The sequence below is a fragment of the Heterodontus francisci genome, chromosome 8 (genome assembly GCF_036365525.1).
Source record: "Heterodontus francisci isolate sHetFra1 chromosome 8, sHetFra1.hap1, whole genome shotgun sequence".
Taxonomy (NCBI): Eukaryota; Metazoa; Chordata; class Chondrichthyes; order Heterodontiformes; family Heterodontidae; genus Heterodontus; species Heterodontus francisci.
In genome coordinates this window covers 5,552,089-5,569,145 of record NC_090378.1, presented here as the reverse complement: position 1 = coordinate 5,569,145, position 17,057 = coordinate 5,552,089, and the positions used below count along the sequence as shown (strand labels likewise).

Here is a 17,057-nt window from a genome sequence, read left to right as displayed (position 1 = left end):
ACAAAGCAGCCCGCTTAATCGGTACCCCATCCATCACCTTAAACATTCACTCCCTTCATCACCGACGCACAGTGGCAGCAGTGTGTACCATCTACAAGATGCACTGCAGCAACTCACCAAGGCTCCTTCAACAACATCTTGCAAACCTGGAAGAACAAGGGCAGCAGATGCTCGGGAACATCACCACCTACAAGTTCCCCTCCAAGCCACACACCATCCTGATTTCGAAATATATCACTGTACCTTCACTGTCACTGGGTCAAAATCCTGGCACTCCCTTCCTGACAGGACTGTGGGTGTACCTACCCCACAGGAACTGCAGCGGCTCAAGAAGGCAGTTTACTACCACTTTCTCAAGGGCAGTTAGCGATGGACAATAAATGCTGGCCTAGCCAGCGACGCCCAAGAATAAAAAATGAATTGTTGGAGAGCAGGAAAGACTGAGGGCAGGATGGAGTACTAGTTCTACAGTTTTGAGGTCCTGGGATGAGTCAGAGATAGTGAGGATATAAGGGCTTTGTTTAAGCAGTGTTTGATGCTTGACAATTATTCTGAACCTGTTTCACTGTCTCAGGTACCACACGGGCTCACTGGCATTCGGCTCCTTAATTCTTGCTATCATCCAACTCATAAGAATTATTTTAGAATACCTGGATAATAAGCTTAAAGGTGAGTTCCTGATAAACTCTCGTGATGGTAGTTTTGGAATGCATGCTGGAAAATCCGATTGGGAATTTAGGAGAAACCTTTTTACCCAGAGAGTGGTGAGAATGTGGAACTCGCTCCCACAGGGAGTGGTTGAGGTGAATAGTATCGATACATTTAAGGGGAAGCTGGATAAACACATGAGGGAGAAAGGAATAGAAGGATCTGCTGATAGGGTTGGGAGCAGGTTCGTGTGGAGCATAAACAGCAGCACAAACATTTTCTGCGCTGTACATTCCACGTAATTCTATGCAAACCAAAAGCAGCATAAATTTTGTAATGCTGGTCAATCTGCCATAGAGTCAAGACCAAGTGTAATGTGCAGGTGAAGTGGGGTTAAAGGGCAGGTGTTAATTGGATTTGGATTTCCACAGGCAGGAGCTTCACGATCTGCAGATACAGTTCAGTCCCCATTTCACATCCATACATTCAATCCTTATTTTTCGATCGCCATTATAAATTCCTATGCCCATATTTTTAATGGAGACTGCCTATGTAAACATGTCACACTGTAATTACACCCTCCCACCAATGGTGGTGCTGTAGCACCTTCATTGGTTTGGGGTGGAGGGGGGGGTGAATTACATTGTGATAGGTTTAAATAAGCAGCTTTCATAGTTATTGTGAGAAAAAAATTGGTGAGGAATGTGTGCAGATTATGAAGGATTTTGATAGAGTCAATAAGGAAAAACTGTTTCCAGTGGTAGGAGGGTCAATAACCAGAGGACACAGATTTAAGATAATTGGCAAAAGAACCAGGGTTCAATGAGGAGAATTTTTTTTAGGCAGTGAGTTGCTATGATCTGGAATGCACTGCCTGAAAGGAAGGAGATTCAAAAATAACTTTCAAAAAGGAATTGAAGGGGAAAATTTTGCAGGGCTATGGGGAAAGAGCAGGGGAGAGTGGAACTAATTGGATAGCTCTTTCACAGAGCTAGCACAGGCAGGATGGGCCAAATAGCCTTCACTGTGCTCTGTGATTCTATATTACCGTGTGATTACAGATTGATTTAATTTCTGTTGCTTTGCCTGCAGGTGCACAGAACAAGGTTGCCAAGTTTCTGTTCTGCTGCCTGAAGTGTTGCTTTTGGTGTCTGGAAAAGTTCATCAAATTTCTTAACAGAAATGCATATATAATGGTGAGTCACTCTGTCCACTGTCACTGGTTGGGAATTCCCTGACTTTGTCCTATCAGCAATCAATGTTGACTGCGCTACTTGTTTACAGGCGGCTGTCCTTCCCACATTACAACAGTGACTACTTCATTGGCTGGAAAGTGCTTTGAATGTTATCTAGGCTCAGTGGGATCATAATCTTGCCTTGAGTCAGAAAGCTGTGGGTTCCAAACCAACTCCAACTAGGATCAACTATGATCTTATTACATGGTGGAGCAGGCTCGATGGGCCAAATGGCCTCATCCTGCTCCTATTTCTAATGTTCTAATCCAGGCTGACACTCCAGTGCAGTACTAAGGGAGTGCTGCACTGTCGGAGGTGCCATCTTTCAGATGAGACCTTAAACCGAGTCCCCGTCTGCCCTCTCGGGTGGACGTAAAAGATCCCACGGCCACTATTGGAAGAAGAGCAGGGGAGTTCTCCCTGGATTCCTGGCCCAAATTTATTCATCAGCCAACATCACTAAAAAAATCATAATTATCTGTTCATTTATCACATTGCTGTTTGTGGGATCTTGCTGTGTATAAATTGGCTGCCACATTTCCTGCATTACAACAGTGGATGCACTTCAAAAAAAAGTATTTATTTGGCTTTGGGATGTTGTGAAGTCATGAAGGGCGCTATATAAATGCAAAATATAAAATCCTTTCTATCTTTCAGATCGCCATATATGGTAAAAACTTCTGTACGTCAGCAAAAGAGGCCTTCTTTTTACTGATGAGGAACGTGTTGAGGTGAGAGTAAGGACAGTATCATGCAGCAGTTACTCTTCTAACTGGGCACTGGGATGTCATCTTGATTTACAAAGATGATACCAGAACTGAGAGGTTACAACTATCAGGAAAGATTGACCAGGCTGGAGCTCTTTTCTCCAGAAAAGAGAAGACTGAGGGGTGACCTGACAGAGGTCTTTAAAATTATGAAAGGGTTCAATAGGGTAAACGTAGAGATCTTTCCACTTGTGGGGGAGACCTGAATTAGGGGCTAAAAATATAAAATAGTCACTAATAAATCCAATTGGGAATTCAGGAGAAAATTCTTTCCCCAGAGAGTGGTGAGAATGTGGAACTCACTACCACAGGGAGAGGTTGAGGTGAATAGTTTCGATGTATTTAAGGGGAAGCTGGATAAACACATGAGGGAGAAAGGAATAGAAGGATATGGTGATAGGGGGAGATGAAGAGGGAGTGGGAGGAGGCTCATGTGGAGCATAAACACCAGCACAGAGCAGTTGGGCCGAATGGCCTGTTTCTGTACTGTAAGTTCTCTGTAATTCTATGTAAATGGACATTGGGGAACCATCCTAAAGACACGATAGACCCAGATAGGGACAGCAGCTTGTGTTTTTATAGGCATGCATCACATCTAAGATCATCGCAAAGAGAAAACGTTTCAGTAGGGAAGGGGTAAAGAGGAGGGGCATTTTTTTTTATTCGTTTGGGGGATGTGGGCATCGTTAGCTAGGCCAGCATTTATTGCCCATCCTTAATTGCCCTTGAGAAGGTGGTGGTGAGCTGCCTTCTTGAACCGTTGCAGTCCATGTGAGGTAGGTACACCCACAGTGCTGTTAGGAAGGGAGTTCCAGGATTTTGACCCAGCGACAGTGAAGGAACGGTGATATAGTTCCAAGTCAGGATGGTGTGTGACTTGGAGGGGAACTTGCAGGTGGTGATGTTCCCATACATCTGCTGCCCTTGTCCTTCTAGATGGTAGAGGTCTTGGGTTTGGAAGGTGCTGTCGAAGGAGGGAATTGATCAAAATAAAAATGGCAGAACAGGATGTGGCCATTAAGTCCGTTCTGGTGCTAGACATTTAACTGGTGCTAATCCCCTGTCCCTGCCCTTTCCCTCAAATTTAAAATTCTCAGCCTTATTTCCAACTCCCGCCATTGCCTCACTCCTCCCTATCTCAGTAATCTCCTCCAGCCCCACCACCTGGGTGGTGCAATGGTTTGCGCTGCAGCCTCAGTTTCGGGTTCAGTTCTGGGTACTGTCTGTGCGGAGTTTGCAACCTCTCCCTGTGACTGCGTGGGTTTCCACTGGGTGCTCCGGTTTCCTCCCACTCCCAGGTTGATAGGTAAATTGGCCATGGTAAATTGCCCCCAGTGTAGGTAGGAGAATTGAGGGAAGGTGGGGATGTGGTAGGGAATATGGGATTAATGTAGGTTTAGTATAAATGGGTGGTTGATGGTTGGCACAGACTCGGTGAGCTGAAGGGCCTGTTTCAGTGCTGTATCTCTCTCTCTCTCACCCTCAGATCTCTGTGCTCATCCACTTCTGGTCTCTTGACCATCCCCGATTTTAATCACTCCATCATTGGTGGCTGTGCCTTCAGCTGCCTGGGCCCTAAGCTCTTGAATTCCCTCCCTAAACCTCTCCGCCTCTCTACCTCTCTCTCCTCCTTTAACACATTTCTTTCAAAAAAACGACCTCTTTGAGCAAATCTTTGGTCACCTGTCCTGATATCTCCTTTTGTGTTTTGGTGTCAAGTTGTGTTTGACAGTCACTCCTGTGAGGCGCTATATAAAGGCAAGTTCTTGTTCATGTTTCCAGTATCCTTTTATATTTTACCTTTACAAATAATGTCGAAATCTCTGCCTCAATAGCCCCTTGTAGTCAAGAATTCCATGTTTTAATAAGCCTCTGTGTGAGCGTATCTCATCTGACTTCCTCCCTACCTCTCCTTGTGATGCTCCTGAGTTCCACAGAGTAGAATCTAATTTCTGAAAGAGCTGACAGCACAGGTGGAATGAAGGAGATGACAGGGTGGCCATTCGTCCAGCTGAGCTCACTCAACAAGCCACAGTCTCTTAGAATTGACATCCAACTTGGTTTATATTTCCAGCAAAACATTAAAACCACCATTCAATTAAACTATGGCAGATCTGTATCTTTACTCCGTCTTTGGTACTAGAGCCTTTAATCCCCTTACCCACCAAAAATCCATCAATCTCAGTTTTGACATTTTCACTTGATCTCCAGCATCAGCTGCTTTTTGGGGGAGAAAGTTCCTGATTTCCACTCCCCTTCCTGTGAAGCAGTCTTTCCTGACATCACTCCAAAACGGCCTGGCTCTATGTTTAAGGTTCTGCCCCCTTGTTCTGGACTCCTCCCACCAGAGGAAATAGCTTCTCTCTATCTACCCTTATAAAACCTTCCATCATCTTAAACACCTTGAGCAGATCACCCTTAATCCTCGAAACTCAAAGGAATGCAAGCTTTATCTATGCAACCTATACACAGAATTTAACCATTTTAGCCCGGTATCATTCAGGTGATTCTGCACTGTGCCCCCTCCAAGGCCAAAGTATCATTCCTGAGGGGTGGGGCCCACAATGGAAATGTTGCCGGGAGCCCATAACATACATTGGTCAGTCTCTGTGACGAAAATCTACCTTTCATTGGTAGATTCCATTCCCACTTGTTGTTATTCCATGGTGGAAATGTAAGAATATCAATCTGACATTAAGAGTTTAGGGGGAAGATGAACAGCAATCATGATTGAACAATTGAACAGGCATGACACCCAGGACAGGTACAACCTGGCATTAGATACAGAGTAAAGCTACCTCTACACTGTCCTCATCAAACACTCCCAGGACAGGTACAGCACTGGGATCGGCTGCTGTCTGATTTGGGAGCCTGAGTGCATCAATGAGGTGCAGCTGACTGTGGCTGTGTGACTGCTGTAAGAGGGAGACTCAAACTGAAACAAAAGTTTTTTCCAAATTTCAACAAAGGAAGGAAGGCAGAGAACTGGAAGCTCTTTTTGTGTGTTTGCTTGGTACTGAAAGTCTTTTTCATTGATTGTTGGGGGTGGGGAAAGAAGAGACCTGAAGACCTTGGGTGGAGCTGTATTGTTCAATAGGGAGCTCCTGTGTTTAACATCTTTGGATAGGGAGCTCCCTCCCCACCCCAACTACTAAGCCTGGGACAGCTGGAGCTGCCCAGGTGAAGAGACTTATTATCTGAACATCGAAGGAGGCGTGTGCCTGGGCAGCTTACAGCTGACCCAGGTGAAGACATCACCCCACCCTCCCAACTGGAAGACCAGCTACAAGACTTGTGCAATACTAACAAAGACTGATTCCTCTTGGCCTTCCTCTCCCTCAGCCTCTTCCCCTGTGTTACATCCTTTAAGTGTTACATTTTTGATTTATTGTATTTGCTCTTTTCTTTTTTTTTTGCTCTCAACAAAGTGCTTGTAACTCTTCCACGCCATGACTTCTCAGTCCTCTCCGGTGACGGGGCCCTCCTATGCTGCAGCAGGTGCGACAGCTCCTCTGTGGCCCCGTCACCATTTAAAATCTTAACATCAAAGCACAGGGTGAAGAGTTACACCCATCCTAATATGACTATTGAGGCTTGTGTTAAGGCAATGGCCATGGTTGTCGGCCCCTCGGCCATTGTTGCAGCCTCAAAGATGTATGGGAAGGCTGTGTTCTTCCTGAAGACCGAGCGGGCTGTGTCCCTCGCCCTAAGTACGGGGCTCACAGTGGGGTGGGATTTTCCTGCCAGTGGACCCTCTGGGGGTCACTGCACATCGGGTAATCTTGTCGAACGTCCCACCCTTCATTCCTGATGAGCTCCTCCTCCCCCACCTATACCATCTGGGGGAGGTGAGGTCAGGGATCACCCCAGTCCCACTCGGTCTTCGGGAGCACAGCCTCCGACATGTCTACTCCTTCCGCCGCCAGCTATTCATGCAGCTGGCGCGGGAGGAGGTCTTGGAGGGCCACTTCGGTATAGAGTTTCAGGGGACGGCCTACCGCGTCTTCTGGACCTCGGATGGAGCGCGGTGCCACGTCTACAAGGGGGTGGGGCATGTTCGTAAGAACTACCCCAACCTCCCGGCCGCCAGCTCCACCTCGGCAGCCCAGAGTGGTTCCACAGCACCTCCTCCCACTCCCCCCACACATCCAATAGACACCGCTCAGTCGGTTCCGGAGGCTGTGGTTTTCACAGCCTCCGGCGGGGAGGGGAGCGTCCGTCCGAGTGGAAGGAAGACGCGGGGAAAAAAGAAACATCATGAGGCGCGTCCCCTGGACACTTTGACACAACCCGAGCCTGAGCTCAGCCCAAAGCCCATTCCCATGGAATCCACCTGTCCCAGGGCTGGGCTCAGGCCCAGTGTGACGAAAAAGGAAAAAAAGGGCGCAGAGGCGGAGGCCTCTGATGACATGCAGGTCTCTGAGTCTCCTAGTGCGAAAAAGAGGAAAAGGCACCCCTCCACAGAAATAACACAGGGCCCTGAGGTGCAGGGCCCATCTGTTGGAGGGGAGCTGTCTCCTGTTTCGGGTCCTCAGGTTCCCCCTACCGCCACTACCAAGGCTACAAAGTCCGGGCAGGAGCTCCCTATTCCTCAGGATGGAGGGGAGGGGAAGGCTCCTGTACATGAGGCACCTCCTGAAGGAGTAAGTGGGGCCCTGCTGGTGGTGGGGGAGCCTGGGGACGCCACCCATTCCGCCACTGTTACTGGGTCGGGTGCCCTAAATGAAGGGGAGGGCGACGCCCCAGAGAGTCAGCCCCACCAACCAGGAGACACCCAACCTGGTGAAAACTGAGAATGCTGCCCCATCTGCTGGATCCGTGGGTGCTGGCGGAGCGGGAGATGGCCTCCTCTCTCCGCCTCCGGTCTCGGCTCTGGCTGGATTTCCGGAGTCGGGATCTTATGTCTCCCCTGGACCACTCATTGGCCTGGCGACGGAGGTGGAGGGGGGTCCCGCGCTGCTGGTACTCACAGGCTCCAGTTTCACAATAGAATCCAGAGAGGTCTCCTCCGCCATCGATCCTGGGGGTGGGATCGTGACGGAGGCGGGACCAGCTGGCGCGGCCGGGACGTCCGCCCCACAGTGTGTGGTGGATGTGTCGGCCGCTGGCGGTGACGACCCGGAGGAGGATGGGGATTCGGTGTGGGCCACGGAGGATGATCTTGATTCCATCGCCAGTGAGGTGGTGGAGTCCCTCGTGGCTCCCACCGAATCTCCTCTCATCCCCACGGCGGAACTCCGGGAATTCCTCGCGGCTTGCAGGGGTTACCGCGATAAAGTTCAGCTGGCCCTCGGCCGTTGGTCGAATCTGGCACAGATCATACAGTCCGTCCGTACCGCCCTGAAGAAAGCGGGCAAGCGCACGGGCGTGAAACTGGTTGAGAGGCGCCGTTTTAATGTGTTCCTCAATGGGTTGCTGGGGGAGTGGAAGGCCAGGTGCACTTCCACTCTCTCCTCACAATGAGCTGTTGGTGACGGGTTTAAAGTACCTTTTTTTTTAGAACATTACAGCGCAGTACAGGCCCTTCGGCCCTCGATGTTGCGCCGACCTGTGAAACCATCTGACCTACACTATTCCATTTTCATTCATATGTCTATCCAATGACCACTTAAATGCCCTTAAAGTTGGCGAGTCTACTACTGTTGCAGGCAGGGCGTTCCACGCCCCTACTACTCTCTGAGTAAAGAAACTACCTCTGACATCTGTCCTATATCTATCAGCCCTCAACTTAAAGCTATGTCCCCTCGTGTTTGCCATCACCATCCGAGGAAAAAGACTCTCACTATCCACCCTATCTAACCCTCTGATTATCTTATATGTCTCTATTAAGTCACCTCTCCTCCTCCTTCTCTCCAACAAAAACAACCTCAAGTCCCTCAGCCTTTCCTCGTAAGACCTTCCCTCCATACCAGGAAACATCCTAGTAAATCTCCTCTGCACCCTTTCCAAAGCTTCCACATCCTTCCTATAATGCGGTGACCAGAACTGCACGCAATACTCCAGGTGCGGTCTCACCAGAGTTTTGTACAGCTGCAGCATGACCTCGTGGCTCCGAAACTCGATCCCCCTACTAATAAAAGCTAACACACCATATGCCTTCTTAACAGCCCTATTAACCTGGGTGGCAACTTTCAGGGATTTATGTACCTGGACACCAAGATCTCTCTGCTCATCTACACGCCCAAGAATCTTCCCATTAGCCCAGTACTCTGCATTCCTGTTACTCCTTCCAAAGTGAATCACCTCACACTTTTCCGCATTAAACTCCATTTGCCATCTCTCAGCCCAGCTCTGCAGCCTATCTATGTCCCTCTGTACCCTACAACATCCTTCGGCACTATCCACAACTCCACCGACCTTCGTGTCATCCGCACATTTACTAACCCACCCTTCTACAGCCTCATCCAGGTCATTTATAAAAATGACAAACAGCAGTGGCCCCAAAACAGATCCTTGCGGTACACCACTAGTAACTAAACTCCAGGATGAACATTTGCCATCAACCACCACCCTCTGTCTTCTTTCAGCTAGCCAATTTCTGATCCAAAGCTCTAAATCACCTTCACTTTCCTTTGACATGAAGATAACCATAGCCAGCCTCAACATCAGCAGCAGCAGGGGGTCTCACCGCAGATTTCACAATCTCTCTGTCCTCAGGGAAGGGAGATACGCGGTGAGCTTTCTGCAGGAACCCCACACCGTTCCGGGAGACGAAGCCACCAGGCTCCTGGAGTGGCAGGGCGGGGTCTACATGAGTCACCTCACCCCTATTTTTAGTGGGGTGGCTATCTTGTTGGCCCCGACTTTTCAGCCGGAGATCTTGGGGGTCAAGGAGCTAGTGCCGGGCCACTTGCTCCACCTCGCCGTTCGCCTGGGTAGCGTGCCACTCCACTTTGTGAACGTGTACGCGCCCAGGCCTGGCGCGTTGCAAGTGCGCTTCTTTGAAGAAGTGTCCGCTCTCTTGAGCTCCATCGATAGCAGCGAGTGCATCATCCTCGGGGGGGATTTTAACTGCACCCTCGAGGTGGGGGATCGCTCCGGTCCCCAGTGCGGCCAAGCGTCGGTGGAGATGTTGAGGGGACTGATCAGCTCCCTTAACTTGGTGGACGTCTGGCGGAATCTCCATCCCGACTCCAGCGCCTTCACGTGGAGGTCTGGAGGAGGAGGGTCGCGAATCGACCGCCTCTACTTTTCGCAGGCGTATGTCTCCCGCGTCTTGGCGGCCTCCATGCGGCTGGTGCCGTGCTCGGACCACCACCTGGTGTGGGCGGAGTTCACTCCGCACCGCACGCGGGCGGGGTCCGCGTACTGGCACTTTAACAACCGGCTGTTGGAGGACGAGCGATTTCGGGACTCCTTCTGTCGATTCTGGGCCGACTGGAGAAGGAAGCAGGGGGGCCTCCCCTCCTTGAGGCTATGGTGGGCTGTGGGCAAGACTCACATCCGCGTCTTCTGTCAGGAGTACGCGAAGGGGTCGACCAAGAGGCGGGAGGCCGAGATCGGGCGCCTTGAGAGGGAGGTGCTCGACTTGGAGTCCCGCCTCGGTAATGCTGTTGCGGACCCGGCCCTGTGGCAGGCGTACAAAGAGAAGAAGGGCGCACTGAGGGACCTGCAGCTCATAGGGTCCCGAGGCGCGTACGTGAGGTCGCGGATCCAGATCCTGGAAGATTTGGACCGCGCCTCACCCTTCTTCTGGAAAAATGGCGGGGGGTCCGTAAGCAGCTCGTCGAGCTGCTGGCCGATGACGGATCCTCCATCACGGATCCGGAGGGAATGGGCCTCCTGGTCCGTACACATTACAGTGCGTTGTTCTCTCCGGATCCGTCCAGCGAGGACGCGCGCAGAGTTTTGTGGGAGGACCTGCCGCAGCTCAGCCCGGAGGGTGCCGAAGGATTGGACGCTCCGCTCACGTTGGCGGAGCTGACCGGCGCCCTCCACCAGCTCTCAAGGGGCAAATCCCCAGGGCGTTCTGGGACGTCCTGGGGGACGATTAGGCGCGGGTCCTGGGGGAAAGCCTGGCGACCGGGGAGATGCCCCTCTCGTGGCGCAGGGCGGTCATCGTCCTGCTGCCGAAGAAGGGCGATCTCCGCCTGCTTAAAAACTGGCGCCCGGTCTCCCTCCTCAGCACGGATTATAAGATGTTTGCCCGGGCTATGTCTACCCGCCTGGGCTCCGTGCTGGCCCACATGATCCACCCCAACCAGTCCTACACGGTCCTGGGCCGGTCCATCCAAGACAACATCCACCTGGTCCGGGACCTGATCCATCTTTCCCAGAGGACTAGTCAGTCGGTCGCCTTTCTCTCCCTTGATCAGGAGAAGGCGTTCGACAGGGTGGATCACGAATACCTTTTCGGGACTCTGCGCGCTTTCGGACTCGGGCCGCATTTCGTGGCCCATGTCCGACTTTTATACGCCGCCGCAGAGTGTCTAGTCAAAGTTAACGGGTCCTTGATGGCGCCCCTTCGCTTTGGGAGAGGAGTGCGTCAGGGATGCCCCATGTCCGGCCAATTGTATACCATCTGCGTGGAGCCCTTCCTGTGCCTGCTTCGCAGGAGGTTGACGGGATTGGCTCTGCGCGAGCCGGCCATGCGGGTCGTCCTCTCGGCTTAAGCCGACGACGTGCTCCTCGCAATCATGGATCCCGTTGACTTGCAGAGGATGCGCGACTGCCAGCAGACCTTTTCTGCCGCGTCCTCCGCGAGGATCAATTGGGAGAAATGTTCCGGACTCCTGGTTGGTCAGTGGCGGGTGGACTCCCTGCCGGAGGAGATGATACCTTTTGCGTGGAGCACCACGCACCTCCTCTATCTGAGAGTCCATCTTAGCCCCGCTGAGGAAGCCTGGCCGGCAAACTGGCAGGAGTTGGAGGCGAAAGTCACCGCTCGGCTAGGGCGCTGGACAGGACTGCTCCGAGTGCTTTCCTACAGGGGCCGAGCGTTGGTCATAAACCAACTGGTGGCCTCCATGTTGTGGTACCGGTTGGTCACTCTGGCCCCGCCCCCTGTATTTGCCACCAAGATCCAGATGAAACTCGTCGATTTCTTCTGGGGCAAGAGGAAACACTGAGTCTCTGCTGCGGTCCTGAGTCTCCCGATTGAGGAGGGCGGTCAGTCGCTGGTGTGCGTCCGCACCCAGGCTGCGACTCTCCGCCTTCGGACCCTGCAGAGATACCTGTACGTCGAGCGTCCTCCCAGATGGTGTGCGCTGGCGACGTATTTTTTCCGCCAGTGTCACTGCCTTCAAGACGACACGCAGCTCCCGGTGGAGTCCGTTAGCAGCGCCTCTCTGAGGGAGTTGCCTGTCTTTTACCGGGATCTATTTCGAGTCTGGAACATGGTCGCTTCCAGTCAGGGCGCTCCCCCGCCGGCGGAGGAGAGCGCCTCGGCTGTCCGGGCAGCCGACTCCGGGGACAGTCCGGCGGGCGGAGGAGTAGCCGAAACCCCCGGGACGCCCCTCACTGTGGGTGGCGAGGGGGCTCGGGAGTGCGGAGCGATCCCGGCCGAGCTGACCCCCGCTTGGCTGGAGCTGCTCATTGGACCCAGGCCCCGAAACCCTCCTCGGGAGCCTGTCCCGCACAACCCGAGCCGCCTCTCGGAAATGCCCTCCGTGCCATTCCAATCGGTGCGGAGGGGTTTCCTGTACGGGCTGCTCCTGCACACTCTCCACTTCCTCGCCCTCGTCAGCCGACTGGACACGCCCTAGCGGTTTGCGTTGCCATCTGGCGGCGAGGGGAAACCCCGATGGAGGTCTCTCTAGGCGGGAGTCTTCCCCCTTTACATCGGGGACCTGGGGTGGAGGGTGCTGCACAGAGCAGTCCCGTGCAATAGGCTTTTAAGTAGGTTCACGGACTCCCAGGCCACCTGTACTTTCTGCGGCCTGGACGAGTCCGTGTTCCACATTTATATGGAGTGTGCGAGGTTGCAGCCCCTATTTGAGTATCTGAAGGGGCTGCTCCTCAAATTCTGGCTGCACTTCAGTCCCACGCTCCTGATCTTTGGGCACCCGGTGCGGAGGGGCTTGGGCCGGGAGGAGGATCTCCTCGTCGGTCTGCTCCTGGGCCTGGCCAAGGTGGCAATTCACAGGTCCAGGTTGCGGGCTGTCGGGGGTTCCGTCCTCCCCGATTGCCTGCCCCTCTTCCGCGGTTACGTTCGCGCCCGGGTGTCCCTGGAAAAGGAGCATGCGGTGTCCGCCGGTACGCTTGAGGCCTTCCGCGACCGGTGGGCACCGCAGGGACTGGAGTGCATCGTCGACGCCGAGAATGGCATTTTAATTTGAGTTTTTTGTTTATTTTTCTGTTTTAATAAAGTTATTTTAAAACTGTAAATATGTACATAAAGGGGGCCTGAGGGATAAAGGCCCCCTCGATGTGAAAAATATAAAAGGGGCCTGGGGTATAAAGGTCACCTTGTAAAAAAAGAAAAAGAAAAAAAAAAAAAACGGGGTTAGATACAGAAAAAAAAAAACGGGGTTAGATACAGAGTAAATCTCCCTCTACACTGTCCCCATCAAACACTCCCAGGACAGGTACAGTACGGGGTTAGATACAGAGTAAAGCTCCCTCTACACTGTCCCATCAAACACTCCCAGGACAGGTACAGTACGGGGTTAGATACAGAGTAAAGCTCCCTCTACACTGTCCCATCAAACACTCCCAGGACAGGTACAGTACGGGGGTTAGATACAGAGTAAAGCTCCCTCTACACTGTCCCCATCAAACACTGCCAGGGCAGGTACAGTATGAGGTGTGACTGCTGCCTGATTGAGGACGGCTCAGCTGACTGTGGCTGTGTACTGGAAGCTGGAGGCTGTGTCATTGCTGCAAGGTGAAAGACTGAGATTGAAAGGAAGGTTTTTCCATCTCTCCCTATTCCAAAAGATGAAAACAGGAGGCCAAAAGAAATGACAGCTCTTGTGAGTTTTACTTTTATCAAGCTCTTTCATTGATTGTTGCTGGGGGAAAGGAAGAGATCTAAAGACCTTGGGTGGGGCTGTTTTGTTTCAACAGGGAGCTGCCGTGTTTAACAGCATTGAATAGGAGCTCCCTCCCCACCCCAATGACCTACCCTGGGATAGCTGGAGCTGCCCAGGTGAAGAGACTTTCTCTTTCCTGTTTTCCCTCAACACCGCAAGCAGTGTGTGCCTGGGCAGCTTACAGCTGTCCCCGGTGAAGGCATCGTCCCCCCTCCCTCCCCAACCCCAACTGGAAGACCAGCAAAAGAACTGCCTTGAAGTGACATCTGCAAAGAGACTGATTCCTCCTGGACTTCCTCTCCCTCAGCCTCTCGCCCTTTGCCATAAACCCCAGCAAAGTATTTGTGGGACAATTCATTATTATTATTACTTTTTATTTCCCTCTCTCAACTTTATTTTATTCAACGGTGGGTGTGACTCTTCTACCCCACAGCTTCACAGCCCTCTCCGGTGGTGGAGCGTTCCTGTGCTGCAGCCGCTCCTGTATCCCCGTCACCAGTTAAAATCTTGATGCCAAAGCATGGGGTGAAGAGTTACACCCACCCAACTATGACTATTGAGACTTGCATTAAGGCCGAGGTTGTCGGCCCTTCGGCCATTGCCGCAGCCTCAAAGATGTACGGGAAGGCAGTGTTTTTCTTGAAGACCGAGCGGGCGGTGTCCCTGGCCCTGAGCAGGGGGCTCGCCGTGGGCAGGACTTTTCTACCAGTGGACCCTCTGGAGGCCACTGCACAGGGTGTGATTCTGTCGAATGTCCCGCCCTTTATTCCCAATGAGCTCCTCCTCTATCCCACCTGCATCATCTGGGGGAGGTGAGGTCGGGACTTACCCCAAGTCCCACTCGGCCTTTGGGAAGGCAGCTTCTGACATGTCTACTCCTTCCGCTGCCAACTGTTCATGCAGCTGGTACAGGATGAGATGTCAGAGGGCCATTTTGCTGTTCAGTTCCCCAAGAGATAGCTTACCGTGTCTTCTGGACCTCAGATGGGGTGCTCTGCCAAGCCTGCTAGGGAGTGGGGCATGTTCATAAGAGCTGCCCCAACCTCCTGGCTGCCAACTCCACCTCGGTGGCCCAAGGTGATGCCACTGCACCTCCTCCCACTCCCCCTACACCTCCGACAGACACCACTCAGTCGGTTCCGGAGGCCGTGGTTTTCACGGCCTCCAGCAGGGAGGGGAGTGCCCGTCTGAGTGGAAGGAAGACACGGAGAAAGAATAAACACCGAGAGGCACGTCCCCTGGATACTGTGGCACAACCCGAGCCTGAGCTCAGCCCAAGGCCCGCTCCCGGGGAACCCACCTGCCCCAGGGCTGGGCTCAGGCCCAGGGTAACTAAGCAAAAGGAGTGTGCGGAGGCAGAGGCCTCTGATGACATGGAGGTCTCTGAGCCTCCGCGCCCAAGTGGGAAAAAGAGGAGCAGGCACCCCTCCACAGAGGTAACACAGGGCCCTGAGGTGCAGGGCCCATCTGCTGGAGGGGAGCTGTCTCCTGGTTCGGGTCCCCGGGTTCCCCTTCCACCACCACCATCGAGGATGTAAAGCCTGGGCAGGAGCTCCCTACCCCTCAGGATGGAGGGGAGGGGGAGACCCCTGTACATGCAGCCCCTCCTGAAAAAGCAAGTGGAGCCCTGCTTGTGGTGGGAGAGCCAGGGGATGCTCCCGAAGAAGCCTCCCCATCTGCCGCTGGGTCGGGTGACCTGAGTGGAGGGGAGGGCAAGGCCCCAAAGGATCGGCCCTCCCAGCCAAAATCCACTCCTGACGATGATGTACCTGACCCAGCTATGCGGGAAAATGCTGCCCCATCTTCTGGGCCTGTGGGCACTGGCGGGGTGGGAGATGGCCTCCTCTCTCCGCCTCCAGTCCCAGCTCCGGCTGGATTTCTGGAGTCGGGAACTACCATCTCCTCTGGGCCACTCACTGGCCTGGGGACAGAGGTGGAGGGTGGTACTGGACTGCTGGCACCCACAGGCTCCAGTCCAACAGATGAACCCTGAAAACCTCTGCTATCGATCCTGAGGGTGGGATCATGATGGAGGTGGGATCAGCTGGCACAGCCGGGTACGTCGGCCACTGGCGGTGATGACCTGGAGGAGGATGGGGACTCGGTGTCAGGCACCAAGGATGACCTTGAATCCATCGCCAATGAGACGATGGACTCCCTTGTGCCTCCTACTGAGTCTCCTCACTTCCCCACCGCGGAACTCCGGGACTTCCTCCTGGCATGCAGGTATTGCCGCAATAAAGTTCAGCTGGCCCTTGGCCGATGGTCAAGTTTGGCGCTGATCATCCAGTCAGTCTGTGCTGGTCGCAAGAAAGCGGGCAAGGGTGCGGGCGTGAAACTGGTTGAGAGGCGCCAATTTAATGTGTTCCTCAGTGGGTTGCTGGGGGAGTGGAGGGCCAGGTGCACTTCCACTCCCTCCTCACAGTGAGCTGTCGGTGACGGGTTTTAAGTACCTTTGACATGAAGATAACCATAGCCAGCCTCAACATCAACAGCAGCAGAGGGGCTCACCGCAGATTTCACAATCTCTCAGTCCTCAGGGAAGGGAGATACGCGGTGAGCTTTCTGCAGGAAACCCACACCGTTCCGGGAGACGAAGCCACCAGGCTCCTGGAGTGGCAGGGTGGGGTCTACATGAGTCACCTCACCCCTATTTCTAGTGGGGTGGCTATCTTATTGGCCACAATTTTTCAGCCGGAGATCTTGGGGGTCAAGGAGCTAGTGCCGGGCCGCTTGCTCCACCTCGCTGTTCGCCTGGGTAGCGTGCCACTCCACTTTGTGAACGTGTACGCACCCAGACCTGGTGTGTTGCAAGCGCGCTTCCTGAAAGAAGTGTCCGCTCTCTTGAGCTCCATCGATAGTGGCGAGTGCATCATCCTCGGCTGGGGGTGGGGGGGTGAGTTTTAACTCTACCCTCGAGGTGGGGGATCGCTCCAGTCCCCAGCGTGGCCAAGGGTCGGTGGAGATGTTGAGGGAACCGATCAGCTCCCTTAACTTGCTGGACGTCTGCCGGAATCTCCATCCCGACTCCAGCGCCTTCACCTGGAGGTCTGGAGGAGGAGGGTCCCGAATCGACTGCCTCTACATTTCACAGGCGTACGTCTCCTGCATCTCGGCGGCCTCCATGCAGCTGGTGAGGTGCTCGGATCACTATCTGGTGTGGGCGGAGTTCACTCCGCTCCGCACACGGGCGGGTCTACGTACTGGCACTTTAACAACCGGCTGCTGTAGGACGAGCGATTCCAGGACTCGTTCTGTCGCTTCTGGACTGACTGGAGAAAGAAGCAAGGGGGTTTTTCCTCCTTGAGGCTATGGGGGGATGTGTGGAAGACGCACATCCAGGTCTTTTGTCAGGAGTACGCGAAGGGGTCGACCAAGAGGCGGGAAGCCGAGATCAGGCTCCTGGAGAGGGAGGTGTTCGACTGTGAGTCCGT

At 53.4% G+C, this 17,057-nt stretch overlaps 1 protein-coding gene across 6 annotated transcripts in view; it reads left to right on the top strand.

Moving 5' to 3' along the window:
- The window catches only part of slc44a5b (solute carrier family 44 member 5b), a 371,713-nt gene that overhangs the window by 330,828 nt on the left and 23,828 nt on the right, over positions 1 to 17,057 (top strand). For all 6 annotated transcript variants that reach the window (XM_068036576.1, XM_068036579.1, XM_068036575.1 and 3 more), the window contains 3 exons: positions 575 to 669; positions 1,741 to 1,844; positions 2,541 to 2,614. In XM_068036576.1, the coding sequence (XP_067892677.1) occupies positions 575 to 669; positions 1,741 to 1,844; positions 2,541 to 2,614 (273 nt within the window). The remainder of the gene's footprint in view (positions 1 to 574; positions 670 to 1,740; positions 1,845 to 2,540; positions 2,615 to 17,057) is intronic.